The sequence below is a fragment of the Arvicola amphibius genome, chromosome 8, assembly GCF_903992535.2.
Source record: "Arvicola amphibius chromosome 8, mArvAmp1.2, whole genome shotgun sequence".
Taxonomy (NCBI): Eukaryota; Metazoa; Chordata; class Mammalia; order Rodentia; family Cricetidae; genus Arvicola; species Arvicola amphibius.
In genome coordinates this window covers 75188623-75211255 of record NC_052054.1, presented here as the reverse complement: position 1 = coordinate 75211255, position 22633 = coordinate 75188623, and the positions used below count along the sequence as shown (strand labels likewise).

The 22633-nt window shown below is 50.9% G+C and overlaps 1 protein-coding gene across 9 annotated transcripts in view; it reads left to right on the top strand.

Annotated features, from left to right (window-relative positions):
- Positions 1-22633, top strand: part of Pou2f2 (POU class 2 homeobox 2) — a 39414-nt gene that overhangs the window by 2668 nt on the left and 14113 nt on the right. For 4 of the 9 annotated variants that reach the window (XM_038339196.1, XM_038339195.1, XM_038339202.1 and 1 more), the window contains exons 2-5: positions 8674-8739; positions 8827-8861; positions 8987-9043; positions 13570-13686. In XM_038339196.1, the coding sequence (XP_038195124.1) occupies positions 8674-8739; positions 8827-8861; positions 8987-9043; positions 13570-13686 (275 nt within the window). Of the gene's footprint in view, positions 1-8673; positions 8740-8826; positions 8862-8986; positions 9044-13503; positions 13687-22633 lie in introns of all 9 variants that reach the window. The other 5 variants (XM_038339194.1, XM_038339193.1, XM_038339200.1 and 2 more) reach the window with 2 other exon arrangements.

Here is a 22633-nt window from a genome sequence, read left to right as displayed (position 1 = left end):
TAAGTACTAACGAGAAGCTAGCCTAAGTCTGCTAAAAACTGGCTGGGGGAAACGCAGAGGAGAAGTGAAAGTCAGGGAGGGAGGGCCGGGGAGGGCAGAAGAGACCCAGGGTCCCAGGCCTGGGCCATTTGGGGCAAGTTGAGGGTGAACTCAGAGCTTGGACAGCCTGGGGGTGGGTCTGGACTTAGGGTGGTAGAACTTAAGGGACAAGGCAGCCCCGAGAGAGCCTGGTACTTTTCCCTGCTAGTTCCTGCAAAAAGTCACACATGACCTGGAATGACAGGAAGGGGCAACCATAAACAGTCTCATAACTTTTCCATGGGATTGAGACTTCAGGAGGTGCCATGGTTCTAGAGCACACTGAAATTGCCTGGGGGGGGGGGGTTTAAAAATCTCCATGCCAGTACTGGGGGTGTGGTTCAGTGGTAGAGCGCTTGCTGAGAACGCACAAGGCCCCGGGTTCTAGCCCTCATAGCACACGCAAGCACACACTCGCACACGAGCGTGTGTATATATTAAGAAAATAGATCTGGAGGCTCAGGTCACCCTAGGTGCCTCTGAATCCGAAGTCTGGGTGGCAATGGCAGCAGATTGCAGCAGAGTGGGGGCAGTGATTAGGGCATCCCTGCCTGGACCAGGGCTGAGGCGGAGCCTGCAGTGGCTGATGCCCCACCCCTGACTCCAGGGCAACATTTGGCTTAGGGTGAAAATGGAGCTCTGTCCACGTGCGGGTTCATGTTTGTTTCTCAGTACTCAGCAGATAGATATAAGAGGAATGTTGAATTTGAGACTAGCCTAGTCTACAATAGTGAGTTCCAGGACAGCCAGGGCTCTATAGAGAGACCATGTCTCAACTCCCACATCTGTCCCCATCCCCAAACAAACAAGAAGACCTATAACAATACACAGTACAATGCACAGGCTAGGACCGGTGACACAGGCCATAATCCAAGCTCCCTGGGAGGCTGAGACAAGAGGATTGCAAGTTCAAGACCAACCTGGACAAATTATCAAGACCCTGTCTGGTAAAAAAGTGAAAATCAGAGCCAAGGATGTACTTTACATGGCAGGGTGCTTGCCTAGCATGGGTTTAAACCCCAGCACCACATATACCAGACACTGGTGCATGCCCAGCACTCAGAGCAGAGGCAGGGAACCAGAGTCCAAGGTCATCTTTGAATATACTGAGTTTTGAGGCCAGCCTTTGCTACGTGAGACCCTGTCTCCAAAGGGAAGAACTGTGACCATAGCTCAGTGGTAGAGCCCCTGCCTAGAATCCCCCAGTGAGAGGCTGGGGTGTGGCTCAGTGGCAGAGCCCCTGCCTAGAGTCCCCCAGTGAGGGGCTGGGGCGTGGCTCAATGGTAGAAACCCTGCCTAGAATCCCTCAGTAAGGGGCTGGGGCATGGCTCAGTGGCAGAACCCCTGCCTAGCGTGTTTGAGGACTTCAGTTGAATTGGTCCATCTGTCAGTGGAAACCTGTTTACCCTCCATAGAATAACTTGGCCCTTCTCTTGACAGGCGTGGAATGTGGGGTCATGGTTTGAAATTTTAGAAAGAACAAGAAAAACAGAATGGTAGTGGTGTTTCCCCTTAGATTGTTTTATCCCCAGCTACCATCCCCTCTAAGGGCAGAATCAGGACCACTTCCTTAGTGGACAAGGTATGATAGGGAGCATAGTGGGGGAAGCCGAGAGGAGAGAAACACTGACTACGTGGCAGGCCAGGGAGGGCTGTACAGACAAGGTGACCCTGGGCAGAGGCTCAAAGAGAAGAGGAGGGAAGGGTCCCAGGAGCGGGGAGCAGAGGGAAAGATCTGGAGGATGGAGCTCAGGACCTGGGGTCACCATCAGCTATGATGACCCCAAGATAAAACCAGACCTGCTCTGGGGGTGTCCCCAAGCTGATGAGAGAGACACATGGGGCCCAGAAGGCTGCAGCCTCTGGATGGTGATGGAGATGACAGTGCAGAGGGAACTGGGGCACAGACAACAGGGAGAGACTCTCATCTCCCAGCCAGGACCGTCAGGATTGTGGCTTCGTAGAGGACACCCTGTGCTCGATCCTGAAGCGTGAATGTGGAGGGCAGGTGGACAGAGTGGAGGTCATTGCTCCAGGCAGAGGGACTGGTGTGTGTTGAGGCTTCAGGGGAGGTGAGACAGGGACCAAGAAGAAGGATTGAGCTTGTAAGGAAAGGACCCACAGCAGTCAGTCGAGACCTGCTCTGGGCTGGTCTAAGAGAAGAGGGGCCTGGATCAGATGCCATTGTCCTGGGACTCGGGTGCAGCCCGACGGGAAGAACCATGGGTGCTTGCATTGCTTTAAGAAAGTATCACGGAGCAGGTGACTGAAGGGACCCTGTTATGTTCTGTAATCCTGGGGGCTGCAGATCTGAGATGGTGTTTTGGTGGCCAGTGTCTATGGCTTGCAGGTGACTGTGTTCTCCTAATGGCTCTGCATGGTCTTCCCTCTGTGTGTGTCTCTGTCCCCTCTCCCCCTTTGAAACTCCCAGAATCCTCCTGTCTTAGCTTTCTTGGTGCTGAGGTTGCAGGCCGTATTCCTCCTCTTATAAACGACAGTGATCAGCTTAGATAATAATTTTGCTTTACCTTATTTAAGACCCTGCTTTTCAAATCAGGTGTGGTGTATACCTGTAATCCCAGAACTGGAGGGAGATCATGCAGGAGGACTGTGAGTTTGAAGCCATCTGGAGCTACCCAGTGAGCCCCTGGTTGGAGATGTAGCTTGTGGGTAGAGTGCTTGCCTAGCAGGTATGAAGCCCTGGGTTCGTCCTCAGCTCCTCCTAAAGTGTTGGTGCAGATGATCCCAGCACTTAGAAGGTGGTTGGAGCAAGGCAGTCAGAAGCTAAAAATCACTCTTGTCTACATAGTGAGTTCAGAGTTAGCCTGGGCTACATGACACCCTGACTCAAGAAAAAAAATTAAGGTCAGCAAGATGGGTGAGAAGAGGCAAGCCTAAGGACCGGAGTTCAATCCCTGGATCTTCCACATGGTGGAAGGAGAGAACCAACTCCTGTTCTCTGAGCTCCACTCACCTGCCGTAGCACATATGTGTACTCGTACACGTGAGCATTAAACATTTTGAAATGAAGAAAAGTTTTTTTTTTAAAGATTCTGTCTTAAAAAACAAAAAACTTTGGCCAGGCAGTGGCAGCACATGCCTTTAACCCCAGCACTCGGGAAGCAGAGGCAGGTGGATCTCTGAGTTTGAGGCCAGCCTGTTCTACAGAGTGAGTTCCAGGATAGCTAGGGCTACATAGAGGAACTCTGTCTCAAAAAATCAATAAATAAAAATAAAAAATCCTATCTCCAAATACAGTTGCATTCAAAGTAAACCAGATATGTGGCTTTGGGGGTGGGGGGACTTACCTCACAGCAGAGGGCAGGGATATGCATGGAACTTCTTAGGTAGCAAGGTCAGAGGCTTCCCCATTCTGAGCAGTGGAGGCATTTGGCAGGTGGGAGTCACAGAACCTGCCGATTGTGGTCCCTATCAGGCGGATTCCTTAAGCAGGGCGAGATGCTCTCTGTGTTGAAGAGCAGTGAGTGTATCCATGTGTGATGGGGTAAAAAGAGAAGTGGAGGGTGGTGGCCAGAACCTGAGGGCCAGGCTAGGGGACCCGGATATTTCTGGACGAGAAGGAGCTAGGTGGAAGGCTGCTGAATCAGGCACAGGAACTGGCAATGGAGGCAATGGAGCGAGTGCTGTGTTGCAGGGATGCTACAAGGGCTAGGATTCTGGACCCAGGGAGGTAGAGACGCTGCCTGGAGAAGGGCTGAGGTCGGGTGATTTAGGACTAGCCTTTGTCCTGCCTGACTCCTGCTTCATCTCTGTGGACACTCATTGGCAGCCAGTCAGTGTCTGAGCACCTACGCCCCTCTCCAGCCCTCCCCAGTCCCCTGTCTTCCCCTCTCCCAGTCCCCCTGCCCTTCCTTCCCTAACCCCCCTGCCCTCCGCAGCCTCCCAACCCCCAGCCCTCTCCATCCCTTCCCAGCACCCCAGCCCCCTCCAGCTCTCCCCAGATCCCCTTGCTCTCCCCTACCCTTTCCAGTACCCTTCAGCTCTCCCCTGCCTTCCCCTGTTCTTCTCAGCCCTTCCCTACCCTCCCTAGCCCTCCCCTGCTCTCTCCAGCCCTCTCCAGTCCTCCCCAACCCTCCCCTCTCCTCCCCTTCCCAGTCTATGCCTTCATAGAAACATGCGGTGGCTTGTTTTTAGCTTCTATTGTGTGTGTGTGTGTGTGTGTGTGTGCGCGCGCGTGCGCGCGCGCGCGCACATGGGGTGACTATACATACACGTATGATCCCGTGTGTATGGAGGCCAGAAGTGGGGCCTCTTTATTTTTCACATTATTAAGGTGTGGGTGTGTAGGTGCACAGAAGCCATCATGCATGTGGAGTTCAGAGGATAACTTGTGGGAGTCCGTTCTCTCCTTCCACTGTGTGGGTGCCAGAATTGAACCCAGGCTTAGTGGCAAGAACGTTTATCGCCTGAGCCATCTTGCCATCTCTTTAACTTACTTTTCCGAGACAGGGTCTCTCACTGGGACCTGGGCCTTGGTTAAGCTGGGCTGGCTGACCAGCTAGCCCTAGGGGTCCCCCTGTCTTGCTCCCTTCTTACGGTGGTGAAATTAAGGATACATACCCGACTTTTTACGTGGGTGCTCAGGACTGAACTCTGAAGCGGGTGTGGTCGGTCGGCAATTGGAAATAACCAAACTTGCCTTATATAAAATACTCAGCTTTAATAAAAGGAGAAAATGGGAGAAACTTACAGAGCCAGAGTTCCAGCGAAGAGCAGGGAACTAAGAGGGCAAAACAAACAAAACACAGATCTTTTAAAGGTATTTTGTGCCCCGGAGGGGTCACGCCCCTCAGACAAAGGATTGGTCAGCTTCCCCATCAGAACTCGACCTTTGTGTGTGCACAGTGAGCATTTTACTGACCCAGTAGTCTCTCCAGTCACTTTATTTATTTATTTGTTTATTTTTGGAGGTGGTAATGATCATACTAAGGGCCATGTACACAAAAGGCAAGCACTGTCCCACTGAGAGACCAGCCCAGGATAGTCCCACTGAGAGACCAGCCCAGGATAGTCCCACTGAGAGGCAAGCCCAGGATAGTCCCACTGAGAGACAAGCCCAGGATAGTCCCACTGAGAGACAAGCCCAGGATAGTCCCACTGAGAGGCCAGCCCAGGAGAGTCCCACTGAGAGGCCAGCCCAGGGTCTATCCTCTTTGTGCTTCATTGAAATATGATGTACAAGCCAGGCATGGTATGGTTCACCCTGCCATACCAGCACTTCAGAAGCTGAGGCAGGAGGATTGCTGTGAGCTTGAGACCAGCCTGGGCTAGAAAACTCCTGCTTCAAAACTAAGAAACAAACAAACAAACAAGGGACTGAGGGCAGTTGACAGAGAGCTTGCCTAGCAGACACAGTCCAGGGCTCCATTCCCGGCACCAGGTAAACGGGATGTGGTAGTGTGCCCTGCAATCCCAAGGCTTCCGAGGTGGGTACAGGATGATCTTTGGCTACATAGGGAGTTGAAGACCAGTCTGGGCTACACAGAGAAACCCTGTTTTGAAAACAAAACAAAACAAAAACAGAACACAGTTAAGTGCTTGGATTTTAAGCAAGCCAGCTTGATGAGGTCTGACACAGGAAGACCCTGCTGGCTCCCTCAATCTTTCCTGGTGAGTGCTCCTCAGAGGTGCTCACCCATGTGACTTCAATCACCTGAGCACAGGGCCTAAGCTCCTAGGGCAGCAGTTCTCAACCTGTGGGTCTGGACTCCTTTGGGGAGTCGAGTGACCCTTTGGAAGGGGTCACATACCAGATAGCCTGCTTATGATTTATAACATTAGCAAAATTACAGTTTGGAAGTAGCAACAAAATAATATGGTTGGGGGTCACCACATCATGAGTAACTGTATTACAGGGTCTTGGCATTAGGAAGCTTGAGAAGCACTGCCTTAGAGAGGCCTAAGCCGTGTTTTGTTTGTTTGTTTTATGTTTTTGTGAGTTTTTTTTATTTTGTTTTGGTTTTTGGATTTTTGAGACGGGGTTTCTCTGAGTAACCCTGGCTGTCCTGGAACCCATTCTGTAGACCAGGCTGTGCTGGAACTTACAGAGATCCACCTGCTTCTTCCTTGGTGGTGCTGGGATTAAAGGCATGCACCACTACCACCTGGCCTGTTTTTGTGAACTTTTAAAAAATTGTTTATGATTACTGGAGTCCGTGGTAAGGTGTGTGTGTAAAGGCCAGAGGACAACTTCCAGGAGTCATTTCCCCGAAACCGCAGGTCGCAGGCCATCAGGCTGCTCTGTCGCAGGTCGCAGGTCGTCAGGCTGCCCTGTCTCAGGTCGCAGGTCGTCAGGCTGCCCTGTCTCAGGTCGCAGGTCGTCAGGCTGCCCTGGCAAGTCCTTCTTATCTGCTGGGCTGTCACTCAGTTCCAGTGTTTGTTTGTTTTGAGATGGGGTCTCCTGTAGCCCAGGCTAGTTGCAAACTTACTATGTAGATGACCTCGAGTTCCTGATCCTCCTGCCTCAACCTTTCAAACCCTGGGGTGACCAACCTTGGTCACCATGACCTGGGTTTTAAGCTCTAAGTATTAGAGATCCTGCTGTGTCTGTTTGTGTCTGTGTTTGACTGCTCCCACTTGGTCTGCAAGGCTCGGTGGTGTGTCTGGAGCCGGACTTGGTTCATTTTCACTGCTGGCGTGTACTCCATTGTATGGACGTACCACATTTTGGTTATCCTGTCCTCTGATAGGCACTTGAGTTTTCTCCAGTTTGGAGCCACGATGCAAAGTCTAAACACTGGGGCCTGGGTCTTTGGTGACAATTTCTTCTTCCTTTGTGTGTATGTTTGTGTGGTTTTGCTGGGGATGGATCCCAGGGCCGTGAGCATGCTAGGCGAGCACTTTACCCCTGAGCTAATGCTCAGAGTATCCTCTGCTCACCGGCTACCCAGAAGTGGAGGTACTGGGTCACGGGGTGCTTGTAGTGTTCACACACCAGCAACAGATGCACAGTGCCCGACTTGGCTATTTTTCTTTTCCAGTTATGTATATGGGAGGGGGCAGTGTGTGCATGTGTTCACAAACTTTGCATCCACTTGAGCTGGAGTCACAGGCAGTTGTGAGCTACCTGATGTGGGTGCTAGGAACCGAACTCCCGGCCCCTGGAAGAACAGTAGCTGTTCTTTGCCTACAAGCCTTCTCTTGCCCCCTCAACCAAGCTTTGAATTAGGAATCTCAAACACGAGTGGGTTGTGTTTCATCGCAAGTAATTCTCAATAACAAAATCCTAGAATATTTATTATTATTATTATTATTATTATTATTATTATTATTATTATTATTACTTGTGCAGAGTTCCCCACTCTACACCTCAGCCTGCCGTCTGTGAGCATGAGATGTGGAGCGTGCTGAAGTTGGATGCCTTATTAGATAGGAGGGACTTTGTGATTTTAGTAGGGCTTTGGGATAATCGAGGAGAGGTGCCGTGAGTGAGGTCTGAGACCACTGAGAGTCAATGTCATATGAAGGCCTTATCTGAGTATGGGTTGGGGCTCAGGGAACTGAGAATGGGTGGGGCTGAAACACAGCTCTTGCTCCAGCCCAGGCCCAGGCAGGGTAGGAGTCCGTACCATGGTGGGCACAGGTTTTGAACTGTGGAAGGCCCGAGGACTGTTAGCCCAGATTGGAAGCAGGGGCCCTGGATTCAGGAACGACAGGGTGCAATCAGGATACCCACACTGCTGATGTAGTAGTGTTCGGTTTGGTGTGAAAGCCCTCGGAGCCTGAACTTCCTCCATGTGAAATGGAGAATCTTAGTGCCAGTGGCTCATGTGCTCTCCTTGGCTCTGCGCTGGGTGGTGGCAGACATTTGATGACAGGTGTCAGCACTGTGAGGACTCTCTGGTGCCTGACTCACTACCTGCCGCCTTCCTTGGGTTCTACAAACTATAGAGTGCACATAGATTTGAGAGCACAGCTGGCATTCAAGACTGTGGGAACCATAAAATCTAGGATGGCTTTGAAGACCAGGGTCAACGCAGAGGTGGATGGCATTGGGGTTGGGGAGGAGTAGGGTGGGGCTGCCAGGCTTACCTCATGTGAGACGGAAGGCCGGTGGGAGTTATGTGGGGACCTGGGGACAGGGAAAGTGGTGGGTCAGAGGACGGCTGAATCACACCCTGAGATCTGACAGCTGCCCACTTTGGGGTTCCGGCAACCCCATCACAGCTCACTTGTCCTACTCACAGTGGAAAACATGTCTCACTCAAAACCCTGTATGGCAGGACTGGAGCCTCGGCCACCTGCCTGGGGAGGAGGCCAGAGGTTGTACTGGCTCCTTTATGGAACCTCATCGGCTCCTTCCAGACAGCTGGTGCCTTCTTGTGACCATATTCCACTGCGTCCTGGTGCCTCACAGCAGGTGACACCTCCTGTACCGCTTTTAGGAGGTGTTCTCTCCTGTCTTTCCAGGGGAAGGCAGAGACCCAGAACTCTCTGAAAGATCCTTCCAAGTGCCAGGGGTAGGAGTGGGGTTGGGAAAGACTAGAGGGGGTTGGAGTTGGCAGAAAGAGGGACCTCAGAGCCCTCCTGGCTTCCTCTCCCTTCCCTCCATTTTCATTTCTTCTCTGTTCCCAGAAATAAGAATGTCTAAGCCCCTGGAGGCCGAGAAGCAAAGTCTGGACTCCCCATCAGAGCACACAGGTGAGGGGATGGACGGGCAGAGGCAGGAAAGTGGGCAGGTGTGCAGGGATGGTTGGCAACATGCCCTTTCTTTCTTTCCCTTTGCAGACACTGAGAGAAATGGACCCGACATTAACCATCAGGTCAGGATGTCTCAGATGTGCTAGAGGGCGGGAAGGGAGGGACAGAGCAGTGGTGAGTGGGGATAAGTGTCCAGGACTTTTCACGACACCATTCTCATCTCCTTGTCCCAACTCTCTCTTCACAGAACCCCCAGAATAAGGCTTCCCCATTCTCTGTGTCCCCAACTGGCCCCAGCACCAAGGTAAGCACCCGTGAGACCGTCCCAGGAAGGGGGTGGTATGTGGGAAGAAGGAGATCTTCAGCATGTCTGCCATGGACCCAGGTCCTGCAAGGGGACCCAGTAACAAGGTTCCTCCTGCCCCTTCTCACCCTTGGGTTCCTGCCCCAGGCTTGTGACTCACCCAGTCTCCTTCCCCTTCCCTAGGGGGTGGGGGTGGCCAGGGAAATCCCCCCCAGAGCCCCAGGGTGATAACAACAGGAAGCCAAGGCTCCTCCCCCATCCCGACTTCCCTGGCCAAAGGGGCCTGAAGCACCCCTGTACCCCATTACACACACATACACACACAGCAGGAACAAGTTAAGAGAAGTTGGCAGACCCAGTGAGGACAGCCATGGGATGAAGGGCAGGGTGGTGGAGAGGACGGGCTCTGTGCTAGGCACTGCCGGACTTAGGGACGCCCAGGCTCCATTTAGCCCGATGGTGGTAAGGGCCACAGAACAGGTTCAGATGCCTAAAAGGAGAAGCAAGAATGTGGGGGCATGGACAGAGCCCTGGCCAGAGGTGGCTGAAGGATGAGGTGAAGCTCAGACTTGCTTCTCACCCAACCCTGCAGCCTTGCTCTGTGACCATGGGAAAGTCATTTCCCCTCTCTGGGCTTCTTAGTTTCCCCTTCTCTAACACTGGGGGAGGGGAGGGCAGTCAAACTGGAGATTGGGTGGCCTCTGAGGTCCTTCCCATGTCTGTTCTGTCCCCAGTGCTGGGAGGACAAACTACATTGTGAGCAAATGTTTTTTGTACTCTGTCTGCACTTGAACCCAGGACCGGGGTCAGAAGGGCTCCCCAACTCTTGATCTGACCTCAGGCTTAGTGTTTGCTTCAGCCCCAGCAGTGTGTGCCCGTCCATCTTTGCCATTTCTTCTGTTCCCAACCGCAGCTTTCTTTGGGAAGCCAGTGAGAGGCAGTGAAGGGTCTTCCTCCCCTTCCCAGGCCTGGAACTTCTTCCATACTTTACGTGGCTTCTCTGACCCTGAGCTGTATCTCCACCTCTCTCCCCTCCTCTGCACTGGAGTTTCCCCAGCTGCAGCGATCCCACGTGCTCCCATCCCTGACGTATCTATGCACCACTGTGGATTATTATTTACATAATAATTTTGTTAAGTGGCTCAATTTTGAAAAACATTTTATTATGGAAAATGTGATACAAAAATAGAAGCGTGTAATGAAAATACCAACCCCCAGGAACCCATCAATCAGTTTCGACAATTACCAACTCATGAACGGCTTCGTTTTTCAACAGCTTGAATAAATGGGTTTTAAATGGAAATTTCATGAATGGAAAACCAGAATCACTTACCATGGAAATAAATACAATGATTATTAAATTCTACCCAGAGTCCCTTATGTGCTGAAGGGTCTTACCCCCGGGCCTCTTCTCCACTGACTGAAAGGGAAGATTAGCCAGCATTGGTGAGATGCTTAATCTGTCATCCCGGTCAAGAGTGCTGTGATGGGCATTCAATACCAGCTCTCTGGAGGCCAACCTAGGTTGCAATAGTAAATTCCAGACTAGTCAGGGCAACTTAGCAAGACCCTGTCTCAAAACAGAACAGTGGGCCAGGGATGTGGCTCCATTGGCTAAGTGCTTGTCTAGCATGAACGATGATCCTGGGTTTGATCCCCAAAATTCCATAAACCTGGCATGGGAGGTAGAGGCAGGACCATCAGAAGTTCAAGGTTATCCTTGACTACCTAGAGAATTTGAGACCAGCCTGGGCTGCCTGAGACCTGCATCAAAAATAAAAGCTGGGCTGGAGAGATGTCTCAGGGGTTAAGAGCACACTGGCTGCTCTTCCAGAGGTCCTGAGTTCAATTCTCAGCAGCCACACACATAATGTAGTAAAACCCTGGGGGGTTGGTGTTTTTATTTTTATTTATTTATTTTGTTTTTTTGAGACAGGGTTTCTTTGTAACTTGGGAGCCTGTCCTGAAAATCGCTCTGTAGACCAGGCTGGCCTCGAACTCATAGAGATCTGCTTGTCTCTGGCTCCCGAGTGCTGGGATTAAAGACATGAACTACCACCGCCTGGCTGTTTATTGTGAGCAATTTAATGGAAGGTGGTATGAGACGGTTCAGTGGGTAAAGGCGCTGGCTGCCAATCCTGATGACCTGAGTTCAATCCCTGGAACCCGCATGATGTAAGGGGAGAATTTTAAATTGCACATGTGCATTTTGTCATGTGCATACCTACACACACAAATAAAACGATAAATATTTTTTAAAAGTTGATTACAGCTAGCCATGAGATGCTTTAATCCCCTTTCCAGGAAAAAAAAAGTCCACATCTCCAACTTCTTTTTTTTCCAAAGAAGTATGTAGTCCTAGCTGTCCTGGAACTCACTCTGTGGACCAGGCTGGCCTAGAACTCACAGAGATCCGCCTGCCTCTGCCTCCTGAGACCTGGGATTAAAGGTGTGCGCCACCACTGCCTGGCTCATATCTCCAACTTCTAATAGTGTCATTTCCTCCCTCATCTTTTTATACCTAAAACTTGTGACACTTCTGTCCTATAATCAACCTTTCCCGAGCCTCTCTGCGTCCGCTCATCTCTCTCCGCATGCACAATGTCAGTCTCTCAACCTGCTGCGTCAGCCACATGAGTCATCTCAGACTCTCCCCATCTCCTTGTGCAAAACGAGACGCTGAGCTGAAAGATGGTCCCTAATATCCAGTCTGGTCAGGAAGATATGTTATCCATCACGCTGGCCGTCTCCCAAACACTCGCACGCACCCTCAGCGGGTACCAGCCAATGGTCCTGAGAGGAGGATGTCAACGATGGCTTGACCCTGGCCTGTTTTGTCCGTATCATGATGAGTGAGACGGAGAAGCCAGAGCCACCTCTGGCTCATCCACAGGCGTTATTGTCTCTGCCATGGCCGCGTTTTAGTCTCTGAAGTGCATGACTAGTAAGAGCAGCCTGGATAAATGGGGCTTTCTGCTTAGTCTCTCCGCTTGCCCCGCCCCCTCTTGCCCATATCCCCCATGGTATCGTCTGCTTGTTTCCATAATCAGATGGGTTTGTGAAGTACCAAGCTGTTTATTTGGGGAGCTAGGGTATTAAAATGTAGCACAGGCTGATCCTCAAACTCACAATCCTCCTGCCTCAGCTTCCCAATGCAAGGATTACAAGGACTCACGCCATACCCATTCCAGCTGGTAAGGTTTTACTGTTTTCTTTTGAGTTTTCTCCAGGATAAAGAATTATTTTATTTACTTATTTATTTATTAGGTTTGTTGAGACAGGGTTTCTTTGTGTAGCACTGGCTGTCCTGGAACTTGCTCTGTAGACCAGGCTGGCCTCAAACTCAGAGATCCACCTGCCCCTGCCTCCCAAGTGCTGAGATTAAAGGCACATGCCACCACCGCCTGGCATATTTGTGATATTATAATATAGTTACATTGTTTATCTCTTCCCTTGTGTTTCTCCAGACCTTCCCATATCCCCCTCATTCATTTTCAATTCATAGCTTTTTTTTTATTTGTTGTTGTTATATCTACTTATATCTGTCTGTCTGTCTATCTGTCCGTCCATCCACCCATCTATCTATCTGTTCATTCTTAAATACATGTACCGCCCTGGTTGGCATGGCACTTACAGCAGTCCCTCTGCCTCTGCCTCCTGAAGTGCCTGGATTACAGGTGTGTACCACCATGCCTAGCCTTTGGCGATGGTTTTTTTAAACACACAAGACCCTTCTTTTCAACAACAACAAAAAAGTTTAATTTTATTTTATATTTATGAGAGTTTGCATGTATGTCTGTGCACCATGTGCATATATACATGCTTGGTGCCCACAAGGGCCAGAAGAGGTGCCAGATAGCCCAGAACTTGAGTTACTGATCCATGGTTGAGCTGCTATGTGAGTGTTGGGAACCAAATTTGGATCCCTGGAAGAGCAGCCAGTGCTCTTAACCACTGAGCCACCTCTCCAGCCTGTTCACCAAAGTTTTATTCCAGTGGACAAATAACAACTGTAGCCTTAACTGGGTGTGGTAGTGCACACCTTTAATTCCAGCACTCAGGAAGAAGAAGTGGGCGAATCTCCATAAATTCCAGGCCAGCATGGTCTACACAAGTCCAGACAGCCAGAGCTACATAGTGAGACACTGTCTCAAAAAAACAAAAAGCAAAACCACCACCAACAGAAGAGTTAATACCCCAAGCTGAAGCAAGGGGCGTGTGCAAGTCTGGAGACCTCCCTAGGCTCCTAGCGTCAACATTTCCCATTCTATAGGTGGGGAAACTGAGTCCTGGGAGGAGGAAGGTGGTTTCCAAAGGTGGCCTCTCCTACAGGGAGAGAACACTGAGGCCAGAGAAGTGACCAGATGCCTCGAGCCACGGCCTTGCCACTGCTCTTGCCCACTCCCCGTGACAGCCCAGGACTGCCACGGCCACTCGTATACCCTCTTTTTGATTCACAGGTGGGCATTCTCTCTGGCCTCCACTTAACATTCTGGGGTCCCGGACCCTGCCTCTCTCCTCCCCAGATCAAGGCTGAAGACCCCAGTGGTGACTCAGCCCAGGCAGCACCCCCGCCCCCCCAGCCGACTCAGCCTCATCTGCCCCAGGCCCAACTCATGTTGACGGGCAGCCAGCTAGCTGGGGTAAGTATTTGGCCCAGCAGAAGGCACAAACCTCCACATCCACTGGCAGGCCATGCAGGTGATGAGTCTCACCGAGGCCACAGGCACTCTCTCACACTTGCCTCTTCTCCTCTGTCCTGTAAAAGATGTGTCTCCTAATGACTTGACCCGAATACTAACCCCTTTCTGTCTTCTCTGCCCCCCCGCCCCTCCCCCGCTGCTGCCCTGCTCTCTGCCTGCTCCACCGCCCGCAGCTCACTGCGCTGATGCCTGCTCAGCAGCAGCTGCTCCTTCAGCAAGCCCAGGCCCAGCTGCTGGCTGCTGCCGTGCAGCAGTCCAGTGCCGCCGCCGCCAATGCCGCTGCCGCCGCAGCCGCTGCCTCCTCCACCTCCTCTGCCTCCTCTTCTGCCTCCTCCTCCGCCTCGCAGCCCCCAGCCTCCTCTGGGGGAGGCGACCTGCCACCATCACAGCCTGCCAGCCAGCCCCCAGGGACCCCACAGCTCACCTTGTCCCAACCCATCCAGCTCACAGCACAGGTAAGGGCAGCCAGCAAGCATCCTAGTCCTTGCAGCAAGGGACCTGCAGAAGCAGGGCGTTCTCACAGGGTGGGGATAACTGGTCCGCAAGGGCCCTTCTGACACTAACCGTGTACCAGGTGGTTATGTAACGGTGGGAGTCTTGGACCAGTGTGCCCTCTCACGCTACGTTGGTTAACGCAAGGTTCGCAAGGAGTATCCCATATACTTCAGTGCTCTTCGCGGTGGGTTGACCTACACACTTTCTGTGCGCGTGCGCGTTCCGAAAGCTCAACTTACAATGAGAAAGCCAGAAGTCATCACCTTTATTCCCAGGAATGGTATCTGTGTGTGCATAAAACAAAAAGGCTGGGCTGGAGAGATAACTGCTCTTCCTGAGGTCCTGAGTTCAATTCCCAGCACCCACATAGTGACTCACAACCCTGTATAGTGGAATCTAGCGCCCCTTTCTGGTGTGCAGGCATGCATGAAGGCAAAACACTGCACATATAACAAATAAATAAACAAATAAATCTTTAACAAACAAACAGAACAAAATGAAAAGGCTGGGAATGAGAGTGCTTGGGAGTATAGCTTGGTTGGTAGAGTACTTGTCTGGCACTCACAAGCTCTGGGTTCAAACCCCAGTACATCATAAATCCAGTGTGGTGGCACACACCTATGACCCCAGGACTCAGGAAGTGAAAACACACAGATTAGAAGTTGAAGGTCATCCATCCGAGGCTACATAACAAGTTCAAGGACAGCCTAGACTGCAGGAGACCTGTCTCAAAAAAAAAAACCCCAAAATACAAATAAACAAAACTCCTGAGAATTAGTGCCTCACTTTTTTATTATTTCCACAAGATGATCTGCCAGTTAAGAAGTCCATGAACTGAATTTAAAAAAAAAAATACCTCAGTTGGGCAGTGGTGGTACACACCTTTAATGCCAGCACTCGGGAGGCAGAGGTAGGTGGATCTCTGTGAGTTCGAGGCTAGTCTGGTCTACAAGAGCTAGTCCCAGGACAGCCTCTAAAGCTACAAAGAAACCCTGTCTCAAAAAAAAAAAAAAAAAAAAAACAAAAAACAAAAAAAAAACCCAGGTTCCACCATCCCAGTGCTCGAGTTGACACATTGACCCCCAGTCATGAATTAGTGGCCAGCCTTGTTCCCTGGACCACCATCACAAGCTGCTGCCCGTGTTTAAAAACAAACAGTTAAGCAGAAATGGAACCCCACATTTGGAGCAACCCCAGCACTCAGGAGGCCGACGCAGGGGGATCTCTGTGAGTTTGAACTCAGCTTGAGCCACCCAAGACCAGAACTCTGTCCAAAAAAAAAAAAAGAGAATTGAAAAAATAAAACCAACCCACAGAATCCAGAAACGGATCCTCTCAGACTGCACTGCCGAAGTTAAGATGTCGGCAGAGCCGAGCTCTCTCTGAAGGCTAGGAGAAACCCTCCTTGTGTATACCTCCTCCTGGTGGTGCCAGCGTTCCTTAGGGCCCAAGGTGGAGACAGATCAGGTGGGCAACTCCGGATTTTATCTGCCTTGACACCTGGACTGGTCTCGCTGTATATGCCTGTGCCCTGATTGCGTGCTCTGTTTAGGGCAGCAGTAATTGTGCTAGTGTTTCCCTCATGAGCTTACTTTAACTTTGTTAACTCTGCAAAGGCCATGTTTACAGGCACTTTAACCTGTATTTTGGGGGTGCGACACAATTCGGCTCAACGGTAATGGATATAGTGTCCATCCAGTGGTAGCAGGTAGCAAGAGGTATTTCAAAAGCAGTGAGACTTAGCGGTTGCATTGGTGCACACCTTTAATCCCAGCACCTGGAAAGCAGAGGCAGGATCTCTGTGAGTTCGAGTCCAGCCTGGTGAGCTACATAGTGAGACCCTGTCATAGGAAAACAAACAAACAAACCCAAAACCAAACAAAGTAGTGAGACTTGATTTCAAAATAAGTGAAAAAAAATGCTGAAAATGTTGTTCAGTGGTAGAGCCCCTACCTAGGATCCCCCAGTGAGGGGCTGGGGTGTGGCTCAGTGGTAGAGCCCCTACCTAGGATCCCCCAGTGAGGGGCTGGGGTGTGGCTCAGTGGCAGAGCCCCTGCCTAGAATCCCCCAGTGAGGGGCTGGGGTGTGGCTCAGTGGTAGAGCCCCTGCCTAGGATCCCCCAGTGAGGGCCTAGATGCTTGGTTCAGTGGTCGGGTGTTTACCTAATATGCATACAAGAGGCTTAGGTTAAATCCCCAGTAAAGGGAAAAAGAAAGTCAGTAGTCCGCAGAGAAGTCCAGCACTGCCTTTCAGATGGGCTCCTCCTTAGCAGCCTGCTCCTGCCTGCCTTGTTTCTACAACCACTTGAGTTCACCACATTCTAAGAGGTGAACAGCTTGGGAAATTCTGTAGGAGAGAAACCTTTTTAACTTGCCTCAGGGTAGCTCTTACCACTTTTCTCCTAACCACCTTCCGTCTCCTCCACACTCCTGGGGGAACTGTCCAGCCTTTATGGGGGCTGTCCTTACTGGGAGTTCACCCATTTTAGGAGGTCCATCTAATTATGGATGCACCCCCTTCAGGACTTTCCCGAACATGGAGCTGGGCCCAGGGCCTGGTTCTGCAGAGCACAGCCCCACTCTTGCCCTGCTCAGCCCATGGCAATCACTGGGAGCTGCATCTGTACCAGACACCCTGCCAACAATGACCTCAAAAGGTCAAGGTCAAGCATCGTCCCTCAGCCCAGACGGAATGCTGGAGACTGGCAGTGACTAAATGGCATGCCTCAGGACACAGTGTGTGTGGGATTGGCAGAGCTGGCCTGGGAGCTCGGGGCTCTAACCACATGGCCTGCCTGTGGTGGCTGTTGCTTCAGCCATCCTTCACGGGGACATGGTTTTCAGTCCCCTCCCACCAGGGCCACCAGAGACTCCTGCAGCAGGTGCACATGTTCGCTTGGTAGCACACACAGCACAGAGCCTTGGGGCAACTCACTCAGCCCATAGGCTTTCCTCCCATTTTCCTCTCCATCCTGAGTTACTCTCTTCGTTTACCTGGAAAGCTCCTCTTCATCCATCACACTCAGTTCAAGTCCCCCACACCCATGCGGGCTTTCCTGTTGCAGTTGCATCTGAATGCGTCTAGGGAACCACCTCTCAACAAAATAAAGAGGAGAGGTAGGCAGCCTGGTAGGCTGGCCATCCTGTCACCTCGGGAGTGAGCCACCAACATTGCTTGCCTTCATGCAGCCCCAGGACCACAGTCAGGTTGATGCTCAGCTACCTGCTGTCCCATCATGCCCTCCTGACTGGGTCTCCTCGTGCTTCTCCCCACAAGCCCTTTCTCTTGCTCGTTTCCCTCCTCCAGAATGAGCGCCCTCATTCTGGATCTTTCTGCTCAGTCCGCTCAGCAAGTGCAAAGCTGAATACAAATGCTAGGAATTCATTCTCATGGGCTGAGCTGTCCTGTGGCCTCATCTGCTCAAGAGTAGTTTGTGCTGTATCTTCTCTGCTGGGCAGTGCCCAGGGACCAGGCACGGCTCCCCCGTCCCTGGCATGCCCGTGGACCCATCACTCTGGACCAGCTCCTGGGCTTGGTTCTCTGCTCCTCTCCCCGCTTCCACTTCCTTTGCCTGCTCAGCTCTGTCTCTGCAGTCAGATCACTAACATCTCTAGGCCCCCTGTGTGCTGGACCCTGGCAGAATCTAGGAACTTAGGAATGAGTCATAGGCATCTTTGCCTCCCAAGAGACTCCCTGGCTTGTAGTGAAACAGAAATAAAATGTGTTACATTCGAAAATACTACGAAGTCCCATCCAAAGCACTGTTAGGGCTGTTGGGTCTAGCATAATGGTAGATCACTTGTTTAGAATCTCCAAGAGAGAGACTGGGGGCGTGGCTCAGTGGTAGAGCCCCTGCCTAGAATCCCCCAGTGAGGGCTCAGTGGTAGAACACTTGAGTACTTGCCTAATTTGCCTGAGGCCCTGGGTTCAAACCACAAACATGAGCAGAAAAAAAAAAAGATTCATGAGCCACCACTTTAAAATGATATAATAATATAAAATAAAAAGGGAAAATTCCCCCGCTATTTAAACTGTTTGGCAAGATGTTTCCCTGCAGTTTCTGAGCTGTACCTTAGAAAGGACGATCTTATTATATGTAGTTGGATAATTGGCCTGTCCAATGCTTGGTATGGTGCGTTCTACAGAGGGAGCTGTGTGACTGTTTATCAAATCAATGAGGGCTGTTTTGTTGTTCCAGTTTTTCAATCAAGGAAAGGGAAGGCATCTCTTCAGGGGAGTATTTCAGAACGCCTGGAGTAGGGGTTGGCATTGACTGAAAATTTAACATAACTGTGAAAGCGTCATTTTGTATTTAGGGAGTGGAAAAGGAATACAGAATGATGCTTCGGCGTCTCCTAGGCTGAGAGGGTCTAGTGACTGACAGTTCCTGCTGCGTCTGGTGGGAATGTGGAACCAGGGACACGTCTAGTGTGTGAGGCACTCAGGAAACTTTCGGGAGGTGGTGGTGGAAGTCCATTGTAACAAGTCTTTGTGTGTGTGTGTGTCCTGACTGCCAGCTCCCATATAATGACATGAAAGCTTCTTATTAATTATGAAAGCTCAGCCTTCACTTAGGCTTGTCTCGCTAGCTCTTTTTTTTTTTTTTTTTTGGTTTTTGGTTTTTCAAGACAGGGTTTCTATGTAGCTTTGGAGCCTGTCCTGGAACTAGCTCTTGTAGACCAGGCTGGCCTCGAACTCGAACTCACAGCGATCCGCCTGCCTCTGCCTCCCAAGTGCTAGAATTAAAGGTGTGTACCACCACCGCCCAGTGCCATTTAGCTCTATTAAACCAGTCAGAAGACGCCTTGGCAAAGACACATCTTCATAGTGTACAAAAAGATTATTCCCCAACAGTTCATAGGTGGGTGAGCAGAAGGAAAGGCTTGCAGACAGTGGAAAAGCATGCATGTTGCAAGAAAGTGGGCAGGCTCAGAGGCAGGGCTGGGGCAATAGGGAGAGGCAGGGCAGCTTAGAGGCGGGGCTGAGGCGGTGGGGAGAGGCAGGACAGGCTCAGAGGTGGGGCCAGGGCCCGGACTGTGGGGGAGAGGCCTCAGAGGATAAGCAAATGGAACACCACCCAGTCCAAAGCTGAACTCAGCAGCTGAGGGACAACGGGAATGTTGGATCAGTGGAAGGGTCTGCTGTGGAGTATTGGGCCCAGGTCCAGGGATGTCCCTCAATGTCAATCTGGGGCAAGTGAAAGATTGCTGCCGCCCCCTGCTCAGGGGAACAGTTGCACACACTGGCCTAGTTTGAATCTGTGCCTGAGGTCTTGAGAAGACAGAGGCAGAGTCCCCTTCTAACTCCTGGGACCTGAGCAAGGGGCAGGACGGGTCCCCAGATAGAACTGAGCCCTGTTGTTGTAAGAAGGGACAGTGGTTGCAGACCTGGAGAGGTGGGGTCTTTGTTCTGTGACCCAGCCAGGAGCTCACCGAATATTGCTCCTCCATTCCCTTTATTTTTTTTTCTTCTTTTCCCAACGCTTAAAACTTTTTTTTCAAAGCAGGTGTGGTAATAACACCTTTATTTTTTTTTTTTTTATTTATTTATTTATTTATTATGTATACAATATTCTGTCTGTGTGTATGTCTGCAGGCCAGAAGAGGGCACCAGACCTCATTACAGATGGTTGTGAGCCACCATGTGGTTGCTGGGAATTGAACTCAGGACCTTTGGAAGAGCAGGCAATGCTCTTAACCACTGAGCCATCTCTCCAGCCCGTAATAACACCTTTAATACCAGCACCCATGAGGTAGAGGCAGGTGGATCTCTGTGAGTTCAAAGACAGCCAAGGAAGCCAAGTTCCAAGACTGTCGGGGCTACACAGAGAAACCCTGTCTCTAAAACATCACAACACACCCAAAACAAACAAACAAAAATCCTTTTTTCGATTTATTTTTGTCTTATATGTACCTGTGTGCATTTATGTGAATACATGCTTGGGAGGGTGCCCATAAGGCCAGAGGTTCTAGGCAATTGTGAGATGCCCGATGTACTGGGTCCAGAACTTGGGTCCTCTGAACGAGCGGCAGGTATTTCAACTTGAGCCTTCTCTTCAGCCACTTTCCCTTTTGTTTTGAAACCGAATCTCCATGTGTGGCTTGAGCTAACCTTTGACTTCTTTATAGACCAGGCTGGCCTTGAACCCTTGCTCCTCCACCTCAGCTTCCCAAATTCTTGGATTACAGGCGTACACCCCTGCTCCTACCTCCAGCTCTCCCACTCAGCTCTTCCTAGTAGAGTGACCGGAATCATCGTGAGGTCCCTTGTGTAGGTCATGCCTGCTCATGGCCAGCTGCCCTAGAGGGTTGTGTACCCTGCAGGGAAACAGACTGTAAACCAGCAACAAGATGGTGATGTGCAAAACGAAACAGGCCTCGTGGGAAAGGGAGGGGCTCAGTCTAATGGGTGGTTAGGAAAGATTTCTCTGAGAAAATGGCCTTTGAGAGCCAAGGACTGGGTGAGTCAGTCTTGAAAGAAGCGTGGGGAGGGGGGCGGGGAGAGGGAACAAGACACAAGCAGAGGGGGAAGCAGCTTGACTTGTTCTAAGTTCATAGGAAGCTTTGTTGCTGGAATGGAGTGGGCAAGGACAGCTCCTGAGAGGTGAGAGAAAAAGCCAGCCATGGTGGCCAACACCTGCAATCCCAGCTTGGGAGGTGGAGGCAGGAGGATCAGGAGTTGAGGCCAGCCTCAGCTATGTGTGAGACACTGTTTCAAAACAGAACCACTGCAGGCTGGGGACGTGGCTTGTTCTATGAAGTACTGGCTGAGAAAGCGTGACGAAGACTCGGGTGCATCCCAGCATCCTTGTAAAACTGCCAGGCACAACAGTTCTTAGCTAGGCTCCTAGCTCTGGAAGGCGGTGACAGCAGGGTAGTTGGGGGCTCACTGGCCCACCAGACTAGATGAATTGTTGAGCTTTTAGCTCAGTGAGAGACCCTGTCTCAAAAAGTCAAGTGGACAGTAAATGAAGAGGGCATTTATCATTAACCTCCCTTCAGTACCTACATACATGTACACACATGTATACAGGCATGCACACACACACACGCACGCACACACGTGCAAAAATAAGTGAGTGGAGAGACAGGCCTAAGGGAGAAGATTAAGACAAAGGGACCAAAGTATTCTAAGACTAGGAAATTATTCTAAGACTGAAATTATTCTAAGGCAGCACATGTCTGTAATTCTTGCATTCAGGAGGCTGAGGCAGGAGGACTGCCCTGAGTTTGAGGCCATAGCTTGAGACCCTATCTCAAAACAACAGAGCACATGTGTTTTAGCTGGGAGTGTGGCCAGTTAGTAAGAGTGCTTATGTGGGCCCTGGGTTCCATCTACAGCACGACATAGCACTGGCATGGTGGCACATGCCTGTAATCCCAGAACTCCTGTGGTAGAGGCAGGAGGACCAGAAGAGTTCAAGACAACCCTTGGGGCAGCCTGGGATGAAGCCCAGGGCTTTTCACATGCTTGACAGGGGGTCTGTTATTCTGCAAGGCACCAAGACTGATCCTTTATGGCTCCATGCATTAGCTGAGAGGGAGAGGATCTACAGATCCTGGAGGTAGAATCAAGAGAAGTCAGAGGACGTGGGCACACGGGTGGGAGGGAGGCCGGCTTGCACAGGAAGGCGATGGATGAGGAACAGGAATTAAATGGGCCAAGAATGGCTCCTGGGATTTTGGCTTCTGTACCTGGATGATTTTCTGAATTAGGAAGAAGCAAGTGTTTGACTGGACCTGTTGCAACCCCATCCACAAGGGTCTCACTATGTAGCCCTGGCTACATAACCTTTAACTCACAGAGGTCCACTGCCTCTGCCTCTAGAGAGCTCAGATTAAAGGCTTGCGCCACCACACCTAGCCGGGAGAATCTCTTGGTTAACAAGTGGAGACATCACACAGGCAGGTGGAAATCCCAGACTGATGCTCAGCAGACCCTGGGTGGGCACTGGACATTGTCAGTGGTTAAGAAGAGGACAGAGTCAGGCAGTGGTGGTGCACACCTTTAATCCCAGCACTGGGGAGGTAGAGACAGGTGGATTTCTCTGAGTTCTAGGCCAGACTGGTCGGCAGAGCGAGTTCCAGAACAACTAAGACTGTTACACAGAGAAACCCTGTCCCTAAAAACCAAAAGAAAAAAAAAAGAGGACAGACTTGATTTGAAAGCCAGATTGGGGCTCCCTTTATTGACAGCTCCTTATGGGGACACTGGTGGCTAGTGCCTGTTTGTAAGTAATGTGTTCAGATTTCTAAAGTGCTCTCTGAATAATGGCATCACTCAGGCCCCAGTGAAACCCAGGGAAGAATTACACAGTTTATCCTCATCTCGCAGATACAGAGCTGTGGCCTGGAGAATGGAATAGCTCGGTGACTCCAAAGTCAGCTCGTTA